General features: G+C 55.2%; 1 protein-coding gene across 2 annotated transcripts in view; it reads left to right on the plus strand.

The window, feature by feature from the left end:
* The window catches only part of ADGRD1 (adhesion G protein-coupled receptor D1), a 184,456-nt gene extending 166,877 nt beyond the window's left edge, over positions 1-17,579 (plus strand). For both annotated transcript variants that reach the window (XM_004054164.4, XM_004054165.4), the window contains 5 exons: positions 7,787-7,878; positions 12,104-12,230; positions 13,099-13,140; positions 14,246-14,338; positions 15,276-17,579. In XM_004054164.4, coding sequence (XP_004054212.2) covers positions 7,787-7,878; positions 12,104-12,230; positions 13,099-13,140; positions 14,246-14,338; positions 15,276-15,371 — 450 coding nt within the window. In that variant the 3' untranslated portion in view covers positions 15,372-17,579. The remainder of the gene's footprint in view (positions 1-7,786; positions 7,879-12,103; positions 12,231-13,098; positions 13,141-14,245; positions 14,339-15,275) is intronic.
* Positions 17,580-17,854: the final 275 nt, after the last annotated feature.

Consider the following 17,854-nt stretch of genomic DNA (forward strand, 5'->3'; position numbering starts at 1 on the left):
AAAGCAGGTTTTGGGATAACAAGTATAGCATGACCCCATTTGTTTAAAAAGTTAAAAGCTGTATATGGGTACACACCCACATGTGAACATATAACTGAATAAGAAAATGCCCGGACAGATGCACACAAAATAATGGTTCCCTAAGGAGAGGTTTGGGTTTGGGGAGTATGTGTTTCAAGATTATATGCACCTAAAAACACCCATGTATTGCCTGCATAATTTGAAAATTAAAAACTTTTAGGAAGCTGTGTGTTCACATTAGAACATCAGCTTCCCTGTGTCCTGGCAAGGTTCATCCTGAAAAGGCAAGAATTTGGGAGACAGTAAAGGGTCACTGTGGGGCCTGCTGGGCCTAGGGTTGAGGAGAAAAAGGCAGAGCCTAGCCACTTCCAGTAACACCCCCCACCAGGCATCTACAGCCAAACACACACACTGCCCACCGCCCCTTCTCGAATTGTTCTCGGCTGTAACACACACACTGCCCACCGCCCCTTCTCGAATTGTTCTCGGCTGTAACACACACACTGCCCGCCGCGCCTTCTCGAATTGTTCTCGGCTATAAGGCAGGGAAATGGCTTTTCATTCACTCTGTGATTCTAGTTACACAAAATGCGAACATGGCCGTAGGCCCGGCATTCCCCGGTGTCTTAGTCTGTAGGGCTGCTCTAACACGGGACCACAGGCTGCACAGCTTAAACAAATTTCTTTTCTCACAGTTTTGGAAGCCAGAAGTCCAAGATCGAGGTGTCGCCAGGGTTGGTTCTCCCGAGGCCTCTCTCCTTAGCTTGCAGATAACGGTCTTTTCCCTGTGTCCTCACATGCTTTTCCCTCTGTGCATGTCTGCGTCTTAATCTCCTCCTAAAATAAGTGACTGCCTAAGCCCGTCATTGGATTAAAGCTCACCCTAGTGACCTCGTTTTAACATGATTACGTCTTTAAAGAACCTGTCTCTAAGTGGTCTTGTTCTTAGGTACAGAGGCTTAGGGCTTCAGCGTATGAATTTGAGGGGACATAGTTCAGCCCATAACACCTGATTTTCCAGAAGCCACAGAGCCTAGACACCCCATTCCCCCAAAGAACAGGGACTCTGTGGATGTCAGGGGCACTTTAGCCTGAGCCTTCAGAATGGCTTGTTCTGTGCTGGCCCCACCGAGGAAAGAAGGAGAGTGCCTCCCGGTCTGGGGAAGAGAAGGAGTCTCTGATTTAAAATCTTTGTCTCCCTTGGGGAGAAGCCAGGGTAGCTATGTGTCTATATAGAGACAGAGATATGGTTACAGATATACATATACAGAGGTATAGATGCAAACAGATACATAGAGACAGATACACAGATGGAAATGTAGATACAGATATAGGCAGATACATGGATACGGATACAAATACAGAGATAGATACAGATGCATTGCTATAGATGCATCGGTACAGATAAGCATAAATATAGATACGGATATATACAGATGCTCCTGAACTTACAATGGGATTAAGTCCTGATAAACTCATCATAAGCAGAAAATACCATAAATTGAAAATGCACTTAATACATATAACGTACAGAACATCATAGCCTAGCCTACCTCAAACATTCTCAGAACTCTTACATTAGCCTAGAGTTAGGCAAAATCATCTAACACAAAGCCTCTTTATAATGCAATGTTGAATATCAAATGAGTTGAATACTGGAAGTGAAAAACTAGTTGTATAGGTTTGCAGAGTACAGTTTGTACTGACATGTCTTGCTTTCACACCACTGAAAAGGTGAAAAATTATTACTCGAACCTTCCTAAGTTAGGAACTGCCTGTAGACACATGTAGATACTGATACATAGATACGGATACCTAAATACAGACAGACAGAGACATACTGCTGTGGTTTGAATGTTTCCCTCAAAGTTCATGTAACTTAATTTCCAGTGCAACAGGTTCGGAGAGGTGGAACTTTAGGAGCTGATTAGGTCGTGAGGGCTTTGCTCTCGTGAATGAGTTAATGCTGCTATTGTGGGAGTGGTTTCATTATTGAATGAGTGGGTTTCTGATGAAAAGATGAGTTTTGCCCCCTTCTCTCTCTCTGTGCTCTCTTGCTTTTCCGACTTCTGCTATGGGACAGTGTAGCAAGAAGGCCCTTACCAGATGCAGGCCCCTCAACTTTGGATTTCCCATTCTCCCAAACTGTAAGAAATAAATCTCTGTTCTTTATAAATTACCCAGTCTGTGGTATTCTGTTATAGTAGCAGAAACCAGATTGAGACACACACTGTTGTGTAAACTAGCTATTTGTATGTGTGTGTATGTACCTGTATAGCCCTTTCATTGTGAAATAGTGGTGTCCAGCTCAGTGTTTATTCACAGATCAACATTCTGGTGACCCTGAGCTAGGTCAAGAAACAGAACACCAGGATTCCTATGCAGTCCTGCCTCCCTCCTCCCACCAGAGATCACCGTGATCTTGGCCTTCATAGTAGCCACGAGACCTTTGCTTTACAGTTCTACTGCCTCCATGTGCATTCCAGTTTTTCTTCTGCAGTGAGGACTGTGAGTTGTTTCTTTGACATCTGCCTTTAGTGGGGAGATGCTTAGCTGCTGGAATATCCATGGTACTCACACTGTACATGCCTCAGTCCCAGGGCACTTTCCGATTTGTAGTTGAGTGTGGATGTACCATACAGCAAGGCATGGATGAGGATGAGTGAAATGGAGTGAGGGGGGCCAGGCCTGATTCTGTATTATATTTTAATGAAATGTCAGATTTGTGCCACTCGCAGCCATAGTCCCCCACCGCCCCGATGCAGGACTGGAGGCCGTGGTGAGCCGCTCCTCCTCTTACGAAGCCACAGAAAATGTATCATCCTGATAAGATGGAAAAAATGTGCCTGGAAAATGAAACCAGACTGACCCAGGCTAAAAGAAAAAAAAAGACCCAGCAAAATCTTTGGAGAAAAAGGAAAGATGATGAATTCTGACAAGTAATAATGTGATCAGCTTAACTGTTATGAAACACTTAGAGTGCATCTTAACGCAAAGCGGTCAAGATAAAGTAAAGGACTTGAAATCTCAAATTAATCACTCGTAGCGTTTCACGTTGGCAAAACATTTTGCTGCAAGTTGATCATCCTTTCAGTGGCCTTGTCAGAAAAGTCTGGGAACAGTCATGTGTGCATCTTTCAGCTTTACAGCTGAGAGGTCTGGGGCAGAACCACGCTTTATAGCCTCCAGGGGCAAAGCAGGAGTGATGATGAGACCTCTCAGCTCATGTGGATGTTGATTGTGATGGCATCCTGAGCTCAGATGGGGTGTTGGTTGTGATGGGACCCTGAGCTCAGGTGGGGTGTTGGTTGGGTTGGTTGTGATGGGACCCTGAGCTCAGATGAGGTGTTGGTTGGGTTGGTTGTGATGGGACCCTGAGCTCAGGTGGGGTGTTGGTTGTGATGGGACCCTGAGCTCAGGTGGGGTGTTGGTTGTGTTGGTTGTGATGGGACTCTGAGCTCAGGTGGGGTGTTGGTTGTGATGGGACCCTGAGCTCAGGTGGGATGTTGGTTGTGTTGGTTGTGATGGGATTCTGAGCTCAGGTGGGGTGTTGATTGTGTTGGTTGTGATGGGACTCTGAGCTCAGGTGGGGTGTTGGTTGTGTTGGTTGTGATGGGATTCTGAGCTCAGGTGGGGTGTTGATTGTGTTGGTTGTGATGGGACTCTGAGCTCAGGTGGGGTGTTGGTTGTGTTGGTTGTGATGGGACTCTGAGCTCAGGTGGGGTGTTGGTTGTGTTGGTTGTGATGGGACCCTGAGCTCAGATGAGGTGTTGGTTGTGTTGGTTGTGATGGGACCCTGAGCTCAGGTGGGGTGTTGGTTGTGATGGGACCCTGAGCTCAGGTGGGGTGTTGGTTGGGTTGGTTGTGATGGGACCCTGAGCTCAGGTGGGGTGTTGGTTGGGTTGGTTGTGATGGGACTCTGAGCTCAGGTGGGGTGTTGGTTGTGATGGGACCCTGAGCTCAGGTGGGGTGTTGGTTGGGTTGGTTGTGATGGGACTCTGAGCTCAGGTGGGGTGTTGATTGTGTTGGTTGTGATGGGATTGTGAGCTCAGGTGGGGTGTTGGTTGTGTTGGTTGTGATGGGACTCTGAGCTCAGGTGGGGTGTTGGTTGGGTTGGTTGTGATGGGACCCTGAGCTCAGGTGAGGTGTTGGTTGGGTTGGTTGTGATGGGACCCTGAGCTCAGGTGGGGTGTTGGTTGTGATGGGACCCTGAGCTCAGGTGGGGTGTTGGTTGTGATGGGACTCTGAGCTCAGGTGGGGTGTTGGTTGTGATGGGACTCTGAGCTCAGGTGGGGTGTTGGTTGGGTTGGTTGTGATGGGACCCTGAGCTCAGGTGAGGTGTTGGTTGTGTTGGTTGTGATGGGACTCTGAGCTCAGGTGGGGTGTTGGTTGTGATGGGACCCTGAGCTCAGGTGGGGTGTTGGTTGTGATGGGACTCTGAGCTCAGGTGGGGTGTTGGTTGTGATGGGACTCTGAGCTCAGGTGGGGTGTTGGTTGGGTTGGTTGTGATGGGACCCTGAGCTCAGGTGAGGTGTTGGTTGTGTTGGTTGTGATGGGACTCTGAGCTCAGGTGGGGTGTTGGTTGTGTTGGTTGTGATGGGATTCTGAGCTCAGGTGGGGTGTTGGTTGTGATGGGACCCTGAGCTCAGGTGGGGTGTTGGTTGTGTTGGTTGTGACGGGACCCTGAGCTCAGGTGGGGTGTTGGTTGATGGGAACTCTGCACTGAGTCAAGTTGCTCGAGATCCTCTCCAGCATCTCCAGGCATCCCTCTCATGGGTCCCAGGCTTCACGGTTTCTCCATCCCCTGAATCACTGGAACACTGCATGGCTGAGTTTCTATTCCACCTGACCCCAAGGACACTGCTCTGTCGTTCACAGGAAATGGGTTTCATATTATTTCCTTTTAATTTATAATTGTTTAAAACTAATATTTAAAGAATCTGATTTTTGAATTGGCAACACAAAATTTAAAGGAAAAGCTTAAGAATCTATGCATAAATGTGTCTGCCTATGTATGTTTTTGCATTCCCTGGTTTCCACCCTCCCTGCTAACAGGCAGCCCGTGATGCTGGTTTCATGGGTATCCCGGGGTTTTGTGCAGATAGGGGGACTGCAACTACATACCCACCCCATGGTGGCCTTCAGTGTATGTGGGGTGTGGCTTCTTTGCCGAGGAAGAGCTGCCTGTGTCTGTCTCAGACCTACAAAGTGTTCCATAGAGTGGGGTGTGGACAGCAGCCCCGCCCTGCTGTCTGGGTGTGAGTGACAGGCCCGCCCTGCTGTCTGGGTGTGAGTGACAGGCCCGCCCTGCTGTCTGGGTGTGAGTGACAGGCCCGCCCTGCTGTCTGGGTGTGAGTGACAGGCCCGCCCTGCTGTCTGGGTGTGAGTGACAGGCCCGCCCTGCTGTCTGGGTGTGAGTGACGGGCCCGCCCTGCTGTCTGGGTGTGAGTGACGGGCCCGCCCTGCTGTCTGGGTGTGAGTGATGGGCCCGCCCTGCTGTCTGGGTGTGCTTGGCAGCCCCACCCTGCTGTCTGGGTGTGGACGTTCAGGTTGTTTCCAATCTTGTTACGGATAAGGCCCCCGCCTGTGTCAGTGGGTGAGGTACCCGGAACAGAAATCCCTCAAGGGAAAGGGGCAGGAGTTGCAGAATGGCAGAGTCAGGACCTGGGGAAATCTCCACCCCCAAAACAAGGAAAGAACTGGAAGAATTGTTTTGAAAAAATATTCGGAATTCTAGAAACAAAGGCATGCACACTAAAAGCATTTATTCAAGAAAAACTTCTGAATCTCAGTAAGAGCAGGCAGGGTCTGTGGCAGTTTGACTTGGGGCACCTTCCATCTCCACCTCCCTCTCTGTGTGATGCTGTAGCCACCACTGGAGGCACGAAAGTGCTTCCCAGGCAGATGGCCAAGGCCAGCCTGCCCCGAGGGCACGGGCCGCACTCACACGTCAGTGACCGTCAGCCATCTGCAACTGAAATCCCCACTCGAAGTAATAACTGCACGTTAGTCACTTACGCGTTTGTCACTGTCCTAGTTGAATCATCACTGCATTTGAAAACCGCTGACCTGTCATCCACGCTGCTCCCGCTTTCTGCTCCTAGTTGAGTGTGGCTTTCTTCTCGTCGTTACACAGTGAGGTTGGCTGGAGGGCATCAGCGTTTCTGGACATGCTCTTTGTGCAGACGCCATGCTGGCTGGCTAATGTGTTCACTTCTTTTCCCTTCCCTGGCCTTCGGACACTTCTATTATTAGCCTCACTTTACAGATGGGAAAATAAGGGCAACTAAGGTGCATCAGACTGTCAGCTGAGCTGGGCGTGAGCTGAGCTTCCAGGTGTTGAGGTGGTCACTGAAGACAGGAGCCGAGGAGGGAACAGTTGGGGTGCTCACTGCCACAATAGTGTCCTAAGGGGCTAGGCAGGAGGGGGCGGCCCCACCACGCACCATTCTCCCCCAAAGAACAGCACCAGGAGGGTCTGAAGCCTCCGTGCAGACAGGGCCGGTCTCCTGCTGAGAGACCCCTGGGCGGAGGGCTCCTGCTGATTCATGGGCTTGGGAGCTGCGCGAGGAGGAAGGGGAAGGGCTCACAGTGGAAAAGTCCTGGGCACAGAAGGTGGCTTCAAGGCCCCTAGGGTGAGGCGGGCTCAGCAGGTGCTTCAGAAAGGCCTGGCGCGGGCACCTAGGCGAGGGGTGCAGATGTGTGGAACAGCGAGGCTGGCCCATCCCGTGCGAGGTGAGAGCGAGGCCGGCCCATCCCGTGCGGGGGGAGAGCGAGGCTGGCCCATCCCGTGCGGGGGAAGAGCGAGGCTGGCCATCCCGTGCGGGGCCCCAGTGGCTGCCCTCCGACTGCAGCTCCCTTCAGAGACTGCCAGGCTCTGGCCGCATCCAAGCTGGCGTGGGGACAGCAGCTGCCCTGTGAGGCCGGCAAGGTAGAGCCCTGTTCATTGCCTGAAAGTTCGAGCCTGAGAGTTCACACAGAGGACTTTACCCTGGAACTGGACTCCTTGCTGACTCTGTACACGGCCTCAGAATTTTTCAGACACAAGGGAGAAGGCTAACCCTCACCCTAACCTCGCGGCCAGAGGACACTAGGGGGCTCTTCCCCATGCTGTGCCTGCCTCGCCAGCCTCCTACTGAGGGAGCTGCCCAGGTGAGGGGCAGGTTGTGCTGAAGCCTCTGCCAGGGGCCCCTCAGTGCCCCGCCCAGCCCCATAGGTCCCAACAGGAGGCTTCCAGCAGTTTCCCAGCAAGGAGGGGTGCTGGCAGGAGATGATGCCCCTCTGCCGCAGCTTCTGTGGCTCACACAGCCGCAGGCCTGGGCCGGGGCGGGAGATGAGAGCCAGCTGCTGTGCCGGGGCCTGGCACATTGAGCAGTCGTTTGCACAGTGGGCACTATCCTTCTCATCACCTGGGGCACTGAGGCTCCGAGGACCTGGGTGAGTTGCCCAGGGTCACACTAACGAAGCAAATGCTAAGATGAGGTCTGGCCCAGGCTCATGCCCTCATGCCCGGATGTGTTCCTGGGACTAGAACTCGTCTCTGCTGTCTTCTCAGTGCAGGAGCTCTCGGAGGCAAGCTTGCATGTTGTGTGTGTTGGTAAAAGCCCACGGAACAGGGTGAGATTTGTCCCAGTGACGCCCCTGTGTCCCAGGAGCCCTGGCTGGGCAGGGTTAGCCTGTGGTGAGGGCAGTGGCCAGGCGGACGCAGCTCTCCTGCAGGTGCAGCCCAGGCCCCCCTCACCTTCCTCCGTGGCTTCTTGTGCAGGTCAACATTGGCATCCTCATCGCTGTGACCAGAGTCATCTCACAGATCAGCGCCGACAACTACAAGATCCATGGAGACCCCAGTGCCTTCAAGTAAGTTGACCTCAGGCTGCCAGCAGTGCCACGGCCCTCCTGCCCCCAGAGGACTGCTTTGAGGTCACAGGAGAGATAGCCACTCCTGCCTCCTGTGGCCGGCACCAAAGTCCTCCACTTGCTCCGTGTCCCTGCCATCTCAGGGCAGCTCTGGTTTCACGCCCTCGCTTGGCTCTCGTGACCCAGGACAGGGCCTTTACCCAGCCCCAGAGCTCCCATGTGTAGAAGAACGGAGTCTACGGAGTTCTCCTAGGGATTTCTTCACCCCAGGGTGATGAGCAGCTGGGGGGCGGCAACGGGGAAGATTCTAGAGCCAGAAAGCCCCTCCCAGTCCCGCGTCTGCCCTGGCCATCTGCTGGGCTCAGCGAGTTATATAGCCCCTCAGCCCCTCGCCTTCCTCACGTGCAGAACGGGATGATAACAGGTTCCCCCTCAGCTGGCACATCAGGGAAGGTGCAAGGGAGAGCAGTGTCCTGGCGTGCTCTGGGCTGCCCCACCTGGAGATGGGGCGGGGTCTCTGGGAGGGGTTCCAGCCACACAACTCACTGCCATCGGGGGTGTCCTGACCCGCATCTGTTAGGGCCCAGCCGATTGCAGGTGACAGAAATCCCAGCATGCACTGGCCTAAGCAGAAGGGGGACTCACTGACGCAGCTGACTGTAAAGTCCGGAGCTCAGAAGTCCTGGCGTTGCAGGAATTTTTTGGCAGTTGCAGCACGGGGGCCCAGCTCGCCTTCGCATCCTTAGTGTTGGCTTCAGGCCGAGGTCGACTCTGCCCCCTGGTGGCAGAATGGCTGCGGCAGGGGTTCCGGCCCACGGGGGAGTCCCCGTCCCACCTGCTGAGACAGAGGCCTGCGCCTGGAGGACAATGGGGACTCAGGCTGGACCTGTGCCCTCCCTGAGCCAGACCCTGTAGAGGGGGATTCACTCGTATGACCGTGTGACTGTTCAGTTAGCACCCCCAAACCACAGGGCTGAAAGCTGGGGAGGCCGTCCCTCGCAGGGAATTCGGGGGCTTTGTGAAAAGCAGGGCGTGGGTACCAGGCAGCTGACATTCTGTAATGTTACTTCAGCCACCGCGTATCTGTTCTGATGTGAAAACAAAAGTGGTAAATATGTCAGCAGCGAATCTATGAGAGAATTAGTCTGTAATGAATTCCAAACACCATAAATTAACCTGACAAGAGGCTGCAGCCTCCTTGGGCTGTTCAGCTCCTGGAAACCTTCAAGGGTTGTGCCCCATGCGAGAAGAGATGCTCGTGGGGTCAGAGATCACGTCCTTTCCTCTTCCATTGCTGAGACCAGGATGGTCTCCTGGACCTCTCATGGCCTGGCTGGGGAGGGACCTGTCCCTTCCTCACCCCAGCCCTCAGCTCCCCAGGCCCTCACCTCAGCGTTCAGGGTTAGCCAGTCTGTTGCCAGTTTGTCTCCAGCAAAAGCTCACACTCCCCTGTCTGAGCCCCAGGAGACCACTACTTCCACTGTCACCAGAAAACCCCTGTGCACCTGCCCCGCACCTGTGCACCGCCTTCCATCTCTACCCCACTGCCCGCCATCCTCCCATCAGTGCCCACCCAGGACGCAGCTTCTGTCCACTGCCTTTGCTTCTCCATGGCACTGTCCTCCAAGCGACAGGCTGGCACTGTATCTGCAGCTCTTGTGAAGGCTCGAGGTAGCGTGCCCCGGGAGAGCATGCCCAGGTCTTTGCAGGGCACAGCTGAAGGCATTGCCCATCCTTCCCACCTGAGTCTGCACCTGGCAGCCCAGGGATGTGTCCCTCCTGGGGAGGTGCAGGCAGGCGTCTCTGGGAACAGACCGCTCTGGGTCCCTCTCCATTGTGCAACCCAGCACATTTCCCAGTGCCTTCAGCTCCTCTCCTTTGGGCGGCCAGGTCTACCCCTCAGCGATGCTTCCTCACAATCTTCTTAGTGTGGATTGTGTAACACTTGACTCCCAGGGCTGACGAAGCACAGCCAGGGAGCAGGCGCCAGGCAGGAAGAGGCAGTCACTGCATTGTGAGGAAGCTTCCCCAGCGCCTTCCTATTCTTCATCCTCTGGTTTTACTCTAGTGATTTTCTTAGTGCCAAGGAGCCCAGTACTCAGTGAATAACAAGATAAGATTCTTCCTCAGGGGCCCTCCACAGGGTTGGTTTTCACTTCCCCGCCACCCCCCTACCCCAAGAAAAGTGGAGAATAGAATAAGTGAGGTCTGAGAAGGGGGAGAAGCCTGGCTTTCACTTTTTAAAAAAGTCTCTGTTTATTGATTGTGATTCCAGACTCCTGAAAAAGAAGCAGAGAATGGTCAGGTTTTACAAGTGGGACCCTGGGGGCGGGGGCGTGAGGGTGAGACCCCCACAGAAGTGCACCCATGAGCAGGTGGCTGTGGGGGCTGGAGACTCAGGGCCTGAGCCCCCTAGGCCAGGGCAACCTTGGGGGAGCAGAAGGGGGTCATAGATCAGAGAGGAAAGCACACCCCCTGCCCAGAGCCTCCTTCAGATCCAGGGACCCCTCTCCTTCCACTTTTGACCAGGGACACTGACAGCTCTGGCCGTGTTGAGAGTCCTCAGAGCTTCAGCTCAGCGTCTTCCCCCAAGATCTTCTTCTATTGTTCATTTTAAGAAAAGTCAAACCATCACTTTAAAAGTAGCACATTTTGGTACTTATTTCTCAGTGATTGATCCTTTCAGATACGGTTTCCCGGGACCTAAAGATTGCAGCTGAATAATGCATGATATTGTTGTTTCCCAGAAACAGGTGTTTTATTTTTATTGCATTAGCATTATGAGAACAAGCTGGCTGCAGCTTCTCTGAGAGCTGAAGTGCTGGAACACTTCTGGGTTTTACAGGCACCCGTTGCCCGGAGCTGTCAGTGCCAGGCTCTTGGTCTCTTGACAAGGAAGCTCATTATGGCCGCATCTCACCTCCTCCGGGGAGATGCCAGATCCGTGTGCAGCACTGCTGCATGGCCGTCCATTTGTTCATCATTCATTCATTCATTCATTCATTCAATGTTTATTTCCTGAGAGCCTCTGAGTCCTGGTGCTGGGATGCACTTTGGGGTTACAGAGACAAAAAGACCAAGTTCCAGCCTTTTAAGGAACCCACAGTCTATGAGGGAGACAATCTCAGTCACTGGCCTAAGTGATGAGGGGTAAACCGAGGCATGTGACAGTGGCTGACCTGGGCAGCAGGAGCTCCGCTAGTCTCTAGACTTTTCTCTAAAGCTCAAAGGCAGAAGGTCCCTGCTGTGGAAAGCCCAGCTGTTTCAGAAGTCAGGATGGACAGGGCTTGAGTTAGTTGGCCATGATTGACACAGCACATCAGGAATGGCTTTGAGGCAGGCAGCTGGTGTGCCCAGTCAGAGCAGGTGCTAACTGGCCCAGGTGGGGACGTCTGCATACCCTCTGGTTCTGCCCCTGATGAAACCCTGTATCACCTTAGCCATTACCAGGGGCTGTGGGGCCTCAGTTTCCTTATTATACAATGGGGTCAATATATAACCTGCCTCTCCTGTGTCAAGAGGGCCCGTGGGGCTCTAGGGAGATAAAAACGCGTGCCGATGGGGCTGGTGTGTTCGGCGATGGGGCTCTGTCAGTTCACAGTGCAGGTCAGCAAGCCCTTGTTTAGCACGTCCTTTGAGCATGAGCAGGGCCATGAAGATGACCACTTGGCCCTGCCCTCTGAGAACTCACAGTCAGTGTCACAGGAGGGCTCGGGTGATCAGCGGGGGACACGCGGGCTGCAGCCCAGCGAGGCCTGGAGAAATCTTCCTGGCCACGGCCTCATTTCAGGCCCAGGCCTCATTGCCCCCTTCCAAGCATCTCACAGGAGGCCTGGGTTCTGGCCGCTGCGGGGGACGCTCTGCTGCTTCAGTCCCCCGAATCTCTCCCCTCTGGCCTGGCTCCTCCTCATCTTTGCAAACAGCTCAAATGGAAGCCCTGGGCCTGGACAGATTCTGCCTATGGCCTAGGTGAGCCCTGGGTACTACCTGAACTTTTCCAGAGCTCTCTCCCACCCACCAGCTGTAAGGGGATGGAGGTGTGGAAACACCGAGGCTCCTCCCAGGTAAATGCCTCAACCAGGGCTACCTGCAGGGAGGACCCCAGGTCTTGCTCCCGGCAGGGCGGTGCCTGCACCCGTCTGGAAGCCTGGCGTCTCGAGGGCAGTCCTCACAGCCTGCACCTGCCCTCCTGCCGCTCAGGGTGACTGTCACTGTTTCTCTCCAGGTTGACGGCCAAGGCAGTGGCCGTGCTGCTGCCCATCCTGGGCACCTCGTGGGTCTTTGGCGTGCTTGCTGTCAACGGTTGTGCTGTGGTTTTCCAGTACATGTTCGCCACGCTCAACTCCCTGCAGGTGAGAGCCCGTGGGGACTGGCGGGGAGGCGGGGCCGCCAGCCGTCAGGAGCAGGCTTGCAGGGAGCTAGGGCTGCAGGGGCAGGAGGGAGGCCTGCCCTCCCCGCCACACCTTAGGAGCCTGTAATGTGGGGCGTCCCCGAAGCCTGAGGACTCTCAGAAAGTGGTGACTGTAGGATCCTGACCCCTTCAGGGCGGGGCTGCCTATGCTTCTGGCCAGCATCTGTAGTTGGCATGTCCTAGCTGGAAATGGTGGACAGTAAGACAGTCTGCCTGCGGCAGCTCTGGAAAGAGAGTCAGGCAGAGAGGTGGCCAGGGCGGCCCCCCAGGTGCTGCCCTCTGTGTGAAGGGCCAGGGAGGGTCACCTGGGAACCAAAGACTTGGGATGCTCAGGGTCAGGGCTCTCAGACCCACAGGCCCCCAAGGAAGGGCAGGCATGGGTCCCCGTCACCATCCATGGCCCTCTCAGCCCTCCCTGGGCTACTCAAGTTGCGTCTGTGTCTGCAGGCCAGTGGCTCGTCTTCCGGAAGTGCCTGCCCTTCCCCACGCTGAGCCTGCCTGGGAACCCACCTGCTGCTGCACCTTTGCCCACGCAGCACCCCCTCTCTGAACTCAGTCCGAGCAGCCGCTGCACCTTTGCCCACGCAGCACCCCGTCTCTGAACTCGGTCCGAGCAGCTGCCTGATACTAGGTTGGATCACAGGGTGGGACCCAGGACGCCCCTCCGTCCTCATGGGCCCCAGGTCATGGGACCTGGTGTCACAGCGTGCGGTGCCAGTGCCACTCCCAGGCTGCATGGGAGGAACCTCCAGTGTTCCTAACTACGTGCAAAGGGCTCTAATCTCTGTGTTTCTTCCCTTTCTTCCCAGGGACTGTTCATATTCCTCTTTCATTGTCTCCTGAATTCAGAGGTACGTCCGCTCTGCTTGCTGGCAGGTGCAGGTGCAGCTGGCTTTTCCTTTCCGAAAGGTCACAGGAGCAGGAACAGTGTTGCCCTGTCAGGGTGGTGTCTGGGACTCACATCCTGAGCCAGCCACGTTCCTGATGCCAAGTTGTGTGCCCTGGGGCCTGCTGCTGAGCAGCTCTTCTCTCCCCGCCTAGTTGCTAAGCGATGTGCAAGCATCCTCTCTCCCTGGAGAAGTGGCGACTGCATCTTAGGGAGAGTGAGATGTAGGTGTGCTCCCCACAGTCCTCCTCAAGGGCCTTGGGGAAGCTGGCCTGGCTATGAGAAGGAGGACTTCTGTCCACGGGAGCTGGGAAGAGGATTTTTGTGATGTGGCCTCCTTGGACTCTGGAGCAGCCAGCGCAGGCTTATTCTCTTGGTGCTGCTCTGGGCCTGGCACCTGCCGTGTACTTGGCTGGGGGGAGGTAGGGGCTGCCCCAAGGACTTCTGTTCCTGTGGGAGAACTTTTCCCAAGTCAGCTTTGAGCCCCTGCCAGGCTGAGGTTGTGGGAGCTGCCTTGGGATGGGGAATGGGCCCAGGGCAGAGGGGCCGTCCTGCCCGGTCCATCTCAGTGGCGGTGTCCGTTTGCAAGGACAGGCCAGGTGCAAGGAGGGCAGAGCAGAGAGTCGCTGAGCAGGATGGTGGCCGGGCAGAAGGGCTGCATGATCACAAAGCCCAGTGACCCCTTGATCGCAACGCCCAGTGACCCCTTGCCAGGCCTGAGGTGGATCCGGGTGGCAGGAAGGCAGTGCAGCCATGGAAGCCCGCCCGCCCACCACGCATTTGTTCATTTGCTTCTCTCTTACACTCACCCTGGGACATTCATTGCTGAGTGTGAGGAGCCCAGCAGAGGCCACTCCACACCCAGCTTCCCTGGCCTGTGACACAACCTGGGGTTGCCCCACAGAGCAGCGATGCACAGCTCAGCTGTGGAGCCACCAGCTCCAACAGATATTTCTAAATCCCAACCTCCCTCGCACATCTGGTTCCGGAGTTGCACCGGCACAGACTCCTCTGGTTACGGCTGTTGCAGCCTCTGAAATTGCTCTCACGATCCCTTCCCCGCTTTCAAGGTGAGAGCCGCCTTCAAGCACAAAACCAAGGTCTGGTCGCTCACGAGCAGCTCCGCCCGCATCTCCAACGCGAAGCCCTTCCACTCGGACCTCGTGAGTGCAGCCTCCATAAACCGAGGGCCCCAGCCCATCCTCCTTCCCCAGGCTCGGTCGTCAGCAGGATGGGGTGTGCAGGCAGCAGAGGTGGCTTCGGGTGCCCAGCAGTCTTTGTCCCCCTCTCATGCCTGCAGGCTGCACGTGCTCTGGGCTTGTGTCCCCCACACGGTGCCCTGTGTCCTGATGAAGTCACCACAGCCCTCCCCCTTGACCCCGAAGAGTCAGGGCTTCTTGTGTTCACTTAGGGATGGAAGGACTTAGAGATCAACTGACCGTGAGGTGGCCCATCCCCGCCGCCCTCCAGAGCCCAGGCAGGCCCCCAGGCAGTCTGGAGCAGGCCCTGTTAGGGTTCTCACTGCGCCGCTGCTTCCCCCCTGCTGGAGCCCTGCTCAGGTGTCCCATCCTCAGGAAGTCCTTCCCCACACACGGTGCTCAGTCAAGGCGCTCCCACCCATTTTCGACTCCGCCTCCGCCCGCAGCTGTGTGATTTTCCATTTGCTTAGGGACCACGTCTGCCCTGCTCCATGGGAGCTGGCTGGCTCATGCGCTGCTCTAGCCCCACAGCTACAGCTGCGCCGGGTGTGTGGCACGCTCCATGAGTCACCATGGAATGAACGCAGTGTGGACAGATGCATGGGAGTGAAAGCGTGGGTGCCGGGCAGATGGGTGAGCAGAGGAGGGAGTGAGCGCTGAGCACAGCACGCCTGCAGTGCCCTTAAGGGGAGTCAGCGTGGAGAACTGTGTGGTTGGAGACGCCACAGTGCGCACATCCTCATCTCCCCCAGGAGCATGGGGGCTCCCCTCTCTCTGCACCTTTCCTCCCGCAGGGAGAATCCTCAGGCAGCTATGGGCCCAATGCTCCCCGTACTCACTGGGCTTATGGCTCTCCCCCCGGGAGCAGGCCCTTCACTGCTCATCCCTTTATGCTTTGCAGATGAATGGGACCCGGCCAGGCACGGCCTCCACCAAGCTCAGCCCTTGGGACAAGAGCAGCCACTCTGCCCACCGCGTCGACCTGTCAGCCGTGTGAGCCGGGAGGCTGCCAACCAGGCCAGGCTGCCCTCAGAACACACCCCCCCAAACGGAATGAAATGCCCCACCTTTGCCCATGGACCCTCTCCTTGCTGCTGTCTGGACATGGGTGTTGTGGCCCCGAGACAGCTGTCCTCCCCTGTGACTCTGGCTGTCGGAGCACACTGCTGAGCCCAGCAGCCTGATGCCCAGGCCAGCGTGGGCCCTCCTGCCTCGCGTCCACCCGTGGGCTGAGTGACTTCCTCGGGGGATTCCCAGGACACAGTGGCCTGACTGTGATGGTGCCCTTGAGCCTGCCTTCGTCACTGAGCATCAGACCCAGCGAGGCCAGGACACTCGGGGCCGGTCCCGCAGCACCAGGAGGGGATGTTCAGCCTCTGTGCCTTGGTGGGGCTTGGGGACTCAGGGCCAAAGAGGTGGTTCAGGTCCCCACGCACCCTCAGTCAGGCGCAGGCAGCTGGGGGTGTGTGGGGAAGAGCATGAGGAGTCCCCAGTGTCTGAATCCACTGAGTGGTGAGTTCCCTACAGCCGGCGCTAGCCGTGGTGTGTGTCTCTGTAGGTGGTGCCGGCGTGGGCCAACCTGTGCTGTGTCATCAGTTTGGGGCCCCTGCCCAAGCCGAGCTCGAGCCGTGGGCGGGAGTCGTTGACTCTCCAGGTGAGGGCGACCCCTCTGCCCTGTCCTTGGGGGGTCCCCTCTGCTCATGTGAAGAGCCGTTCTGGGCCTTGAGGCTGCCTGATGGTGCCTGTGCTTGGGGGAGCTTCTCGGCCATCTGCTGTGAGTTTTGCCTCTTTGGACCCCAATTCGGTCTTAAGATGCCCTCCTCCCTCGTGTGCCAGCCTCCTTGGTTGTTCTTGGGCCACAGGAGCTGGCCGTGTCCCCGCAGTGCCTGGTGTCCAGGTGGAAAGTGGAGGGCATTTTCCAGGGCACTGCTTTCCCCAGAGGCTTCCTCATGGCTCACAGGCACTCTACGAAGTTTCTAATGGGCAGACCACACGGCAGGTAGCACAGTGCGCTCCGTCTGGTCACCATGAGACTGACCTGCGCTGAGTCCCCACTGACCTGGAGAGGGAGGGCTGGTGACAGCCGTGTCTTCTGTGTTGAGGGAAATTTATGGACTCAGACTCAGCCCCAGAGGAGATGGGATAATCGTTATGGACCCGTGCGTGGGCATGATCCTGTGGAACACAGGTTTGGGATCATAGATGTGAATTAAGACACCACCGAGATACGGGCTGTGAGGTTCATACCGTGCTGATAGCACTCGTGGTGTCTGTGAAATGTGGGTAAGACATTCAAACCTGGTTTTGATACTGGAAACTCTTCCTTTAAAACTGTGACCATGATTTCATTCAGCCCCTCCGCACCCCTATGTCTGCCTTGTTTCAGAGTGAGTTTTCTATGGAGCCTGTGGCCCTTTTGCAGCCCACCTGGTGGCTTCTTAATGTAACTCTTCCCCTGGTCGCCTGGAGTGGACCACTCATCTGCAGGCCTCTCCTGCATGGGGAGGGTAGGTAGGGAGCAGCATGTCTGCCGGGATGAACCTTTGCTCTTCTGTCAGGCGAGGCCCAGGCTGCACCAGCCACCTGCCACATGGTGACAGTGCCACGGGCCCTGCGTATGGCCCCTGCAACCATGCTCTGGCGGGCACACCTGGCTGCTGCAGGCCAAGGCCGCTGTTCAGTGAAGAGTCCCATGTTTAGTATGGACTAAAGTCCCATGTTTAGCCACTGCCCCAGGCTCCCGTGACCCCAGAAACCAGGTCACGTGGACCACAGTGCCAGATCCTCATCACGCCGGTGAGCACCTAGAAGTGAGAACACTGTATTCCTACAATTTACACTTGGATATTTCTCCTTATTTAGTTTCTAGTGAAACAAATCAAGTAAGGAACTATCTTTAGTTTAGATGGAATTATTTGTTTTTAACTGTTGCCGTATTCATCTATATAGCTAATATTTCAAGATAAGTAATGAACAAAACCTGTCTAAACCTTTTATTTCCAATGAATGAAAGTCATGCACTTTATTTATAGGCTCTATGTTTTGGCTTCTGCAGTACTTTTATTATCTATACATAATTTGGCCAAAAATAAGAAATTGGAAAGAATGAAATGTTTAGTTTATAGTAGAAGAAAGATGATGACACTAAGTTGTGAAAATATGTTGTGATTTTTATGAAATAAACTCTTCATGTCCTGAAAAGAAAGTGTGCTCCTTAAAATCTGTTGCTGGTGGAATGTGAACAGCACCGTGAGTCTCTTAACGCATCAGTAAAATCCCAGGCTGGGATCTACTCAGTAGACATTCACTCAGCACCTGCTGTGAGCCCCACACATTCTTGCTCTGGGGATGCCCCGGTAGCCTGTGTCCCAGGGATGGGGTATGAACACAAACCGGGGGCAAGCAGCATGCCTGGGGAGGAAGCGTGGGAAGGAGGCCTGGAGGGACGTGCACAGGCCTTTGTCTACCCAGGGTAATTTA

This window comes from Gorilla gorilla, chromosome 10 (genome assembly GCF_029281585.2).
Source record: "Gorilla gorilla gorilla isolate KB3781 chromosome 10, NHGRI_mGorGor1-v2.1_pri, whole genome shotgun sequence".
Taxonomy (NCBI): Eukaryota; Metazoa; Chordata; class Mammalia; order Primates; family Hominidae; genus Gorilla; species Gorilla gorilla.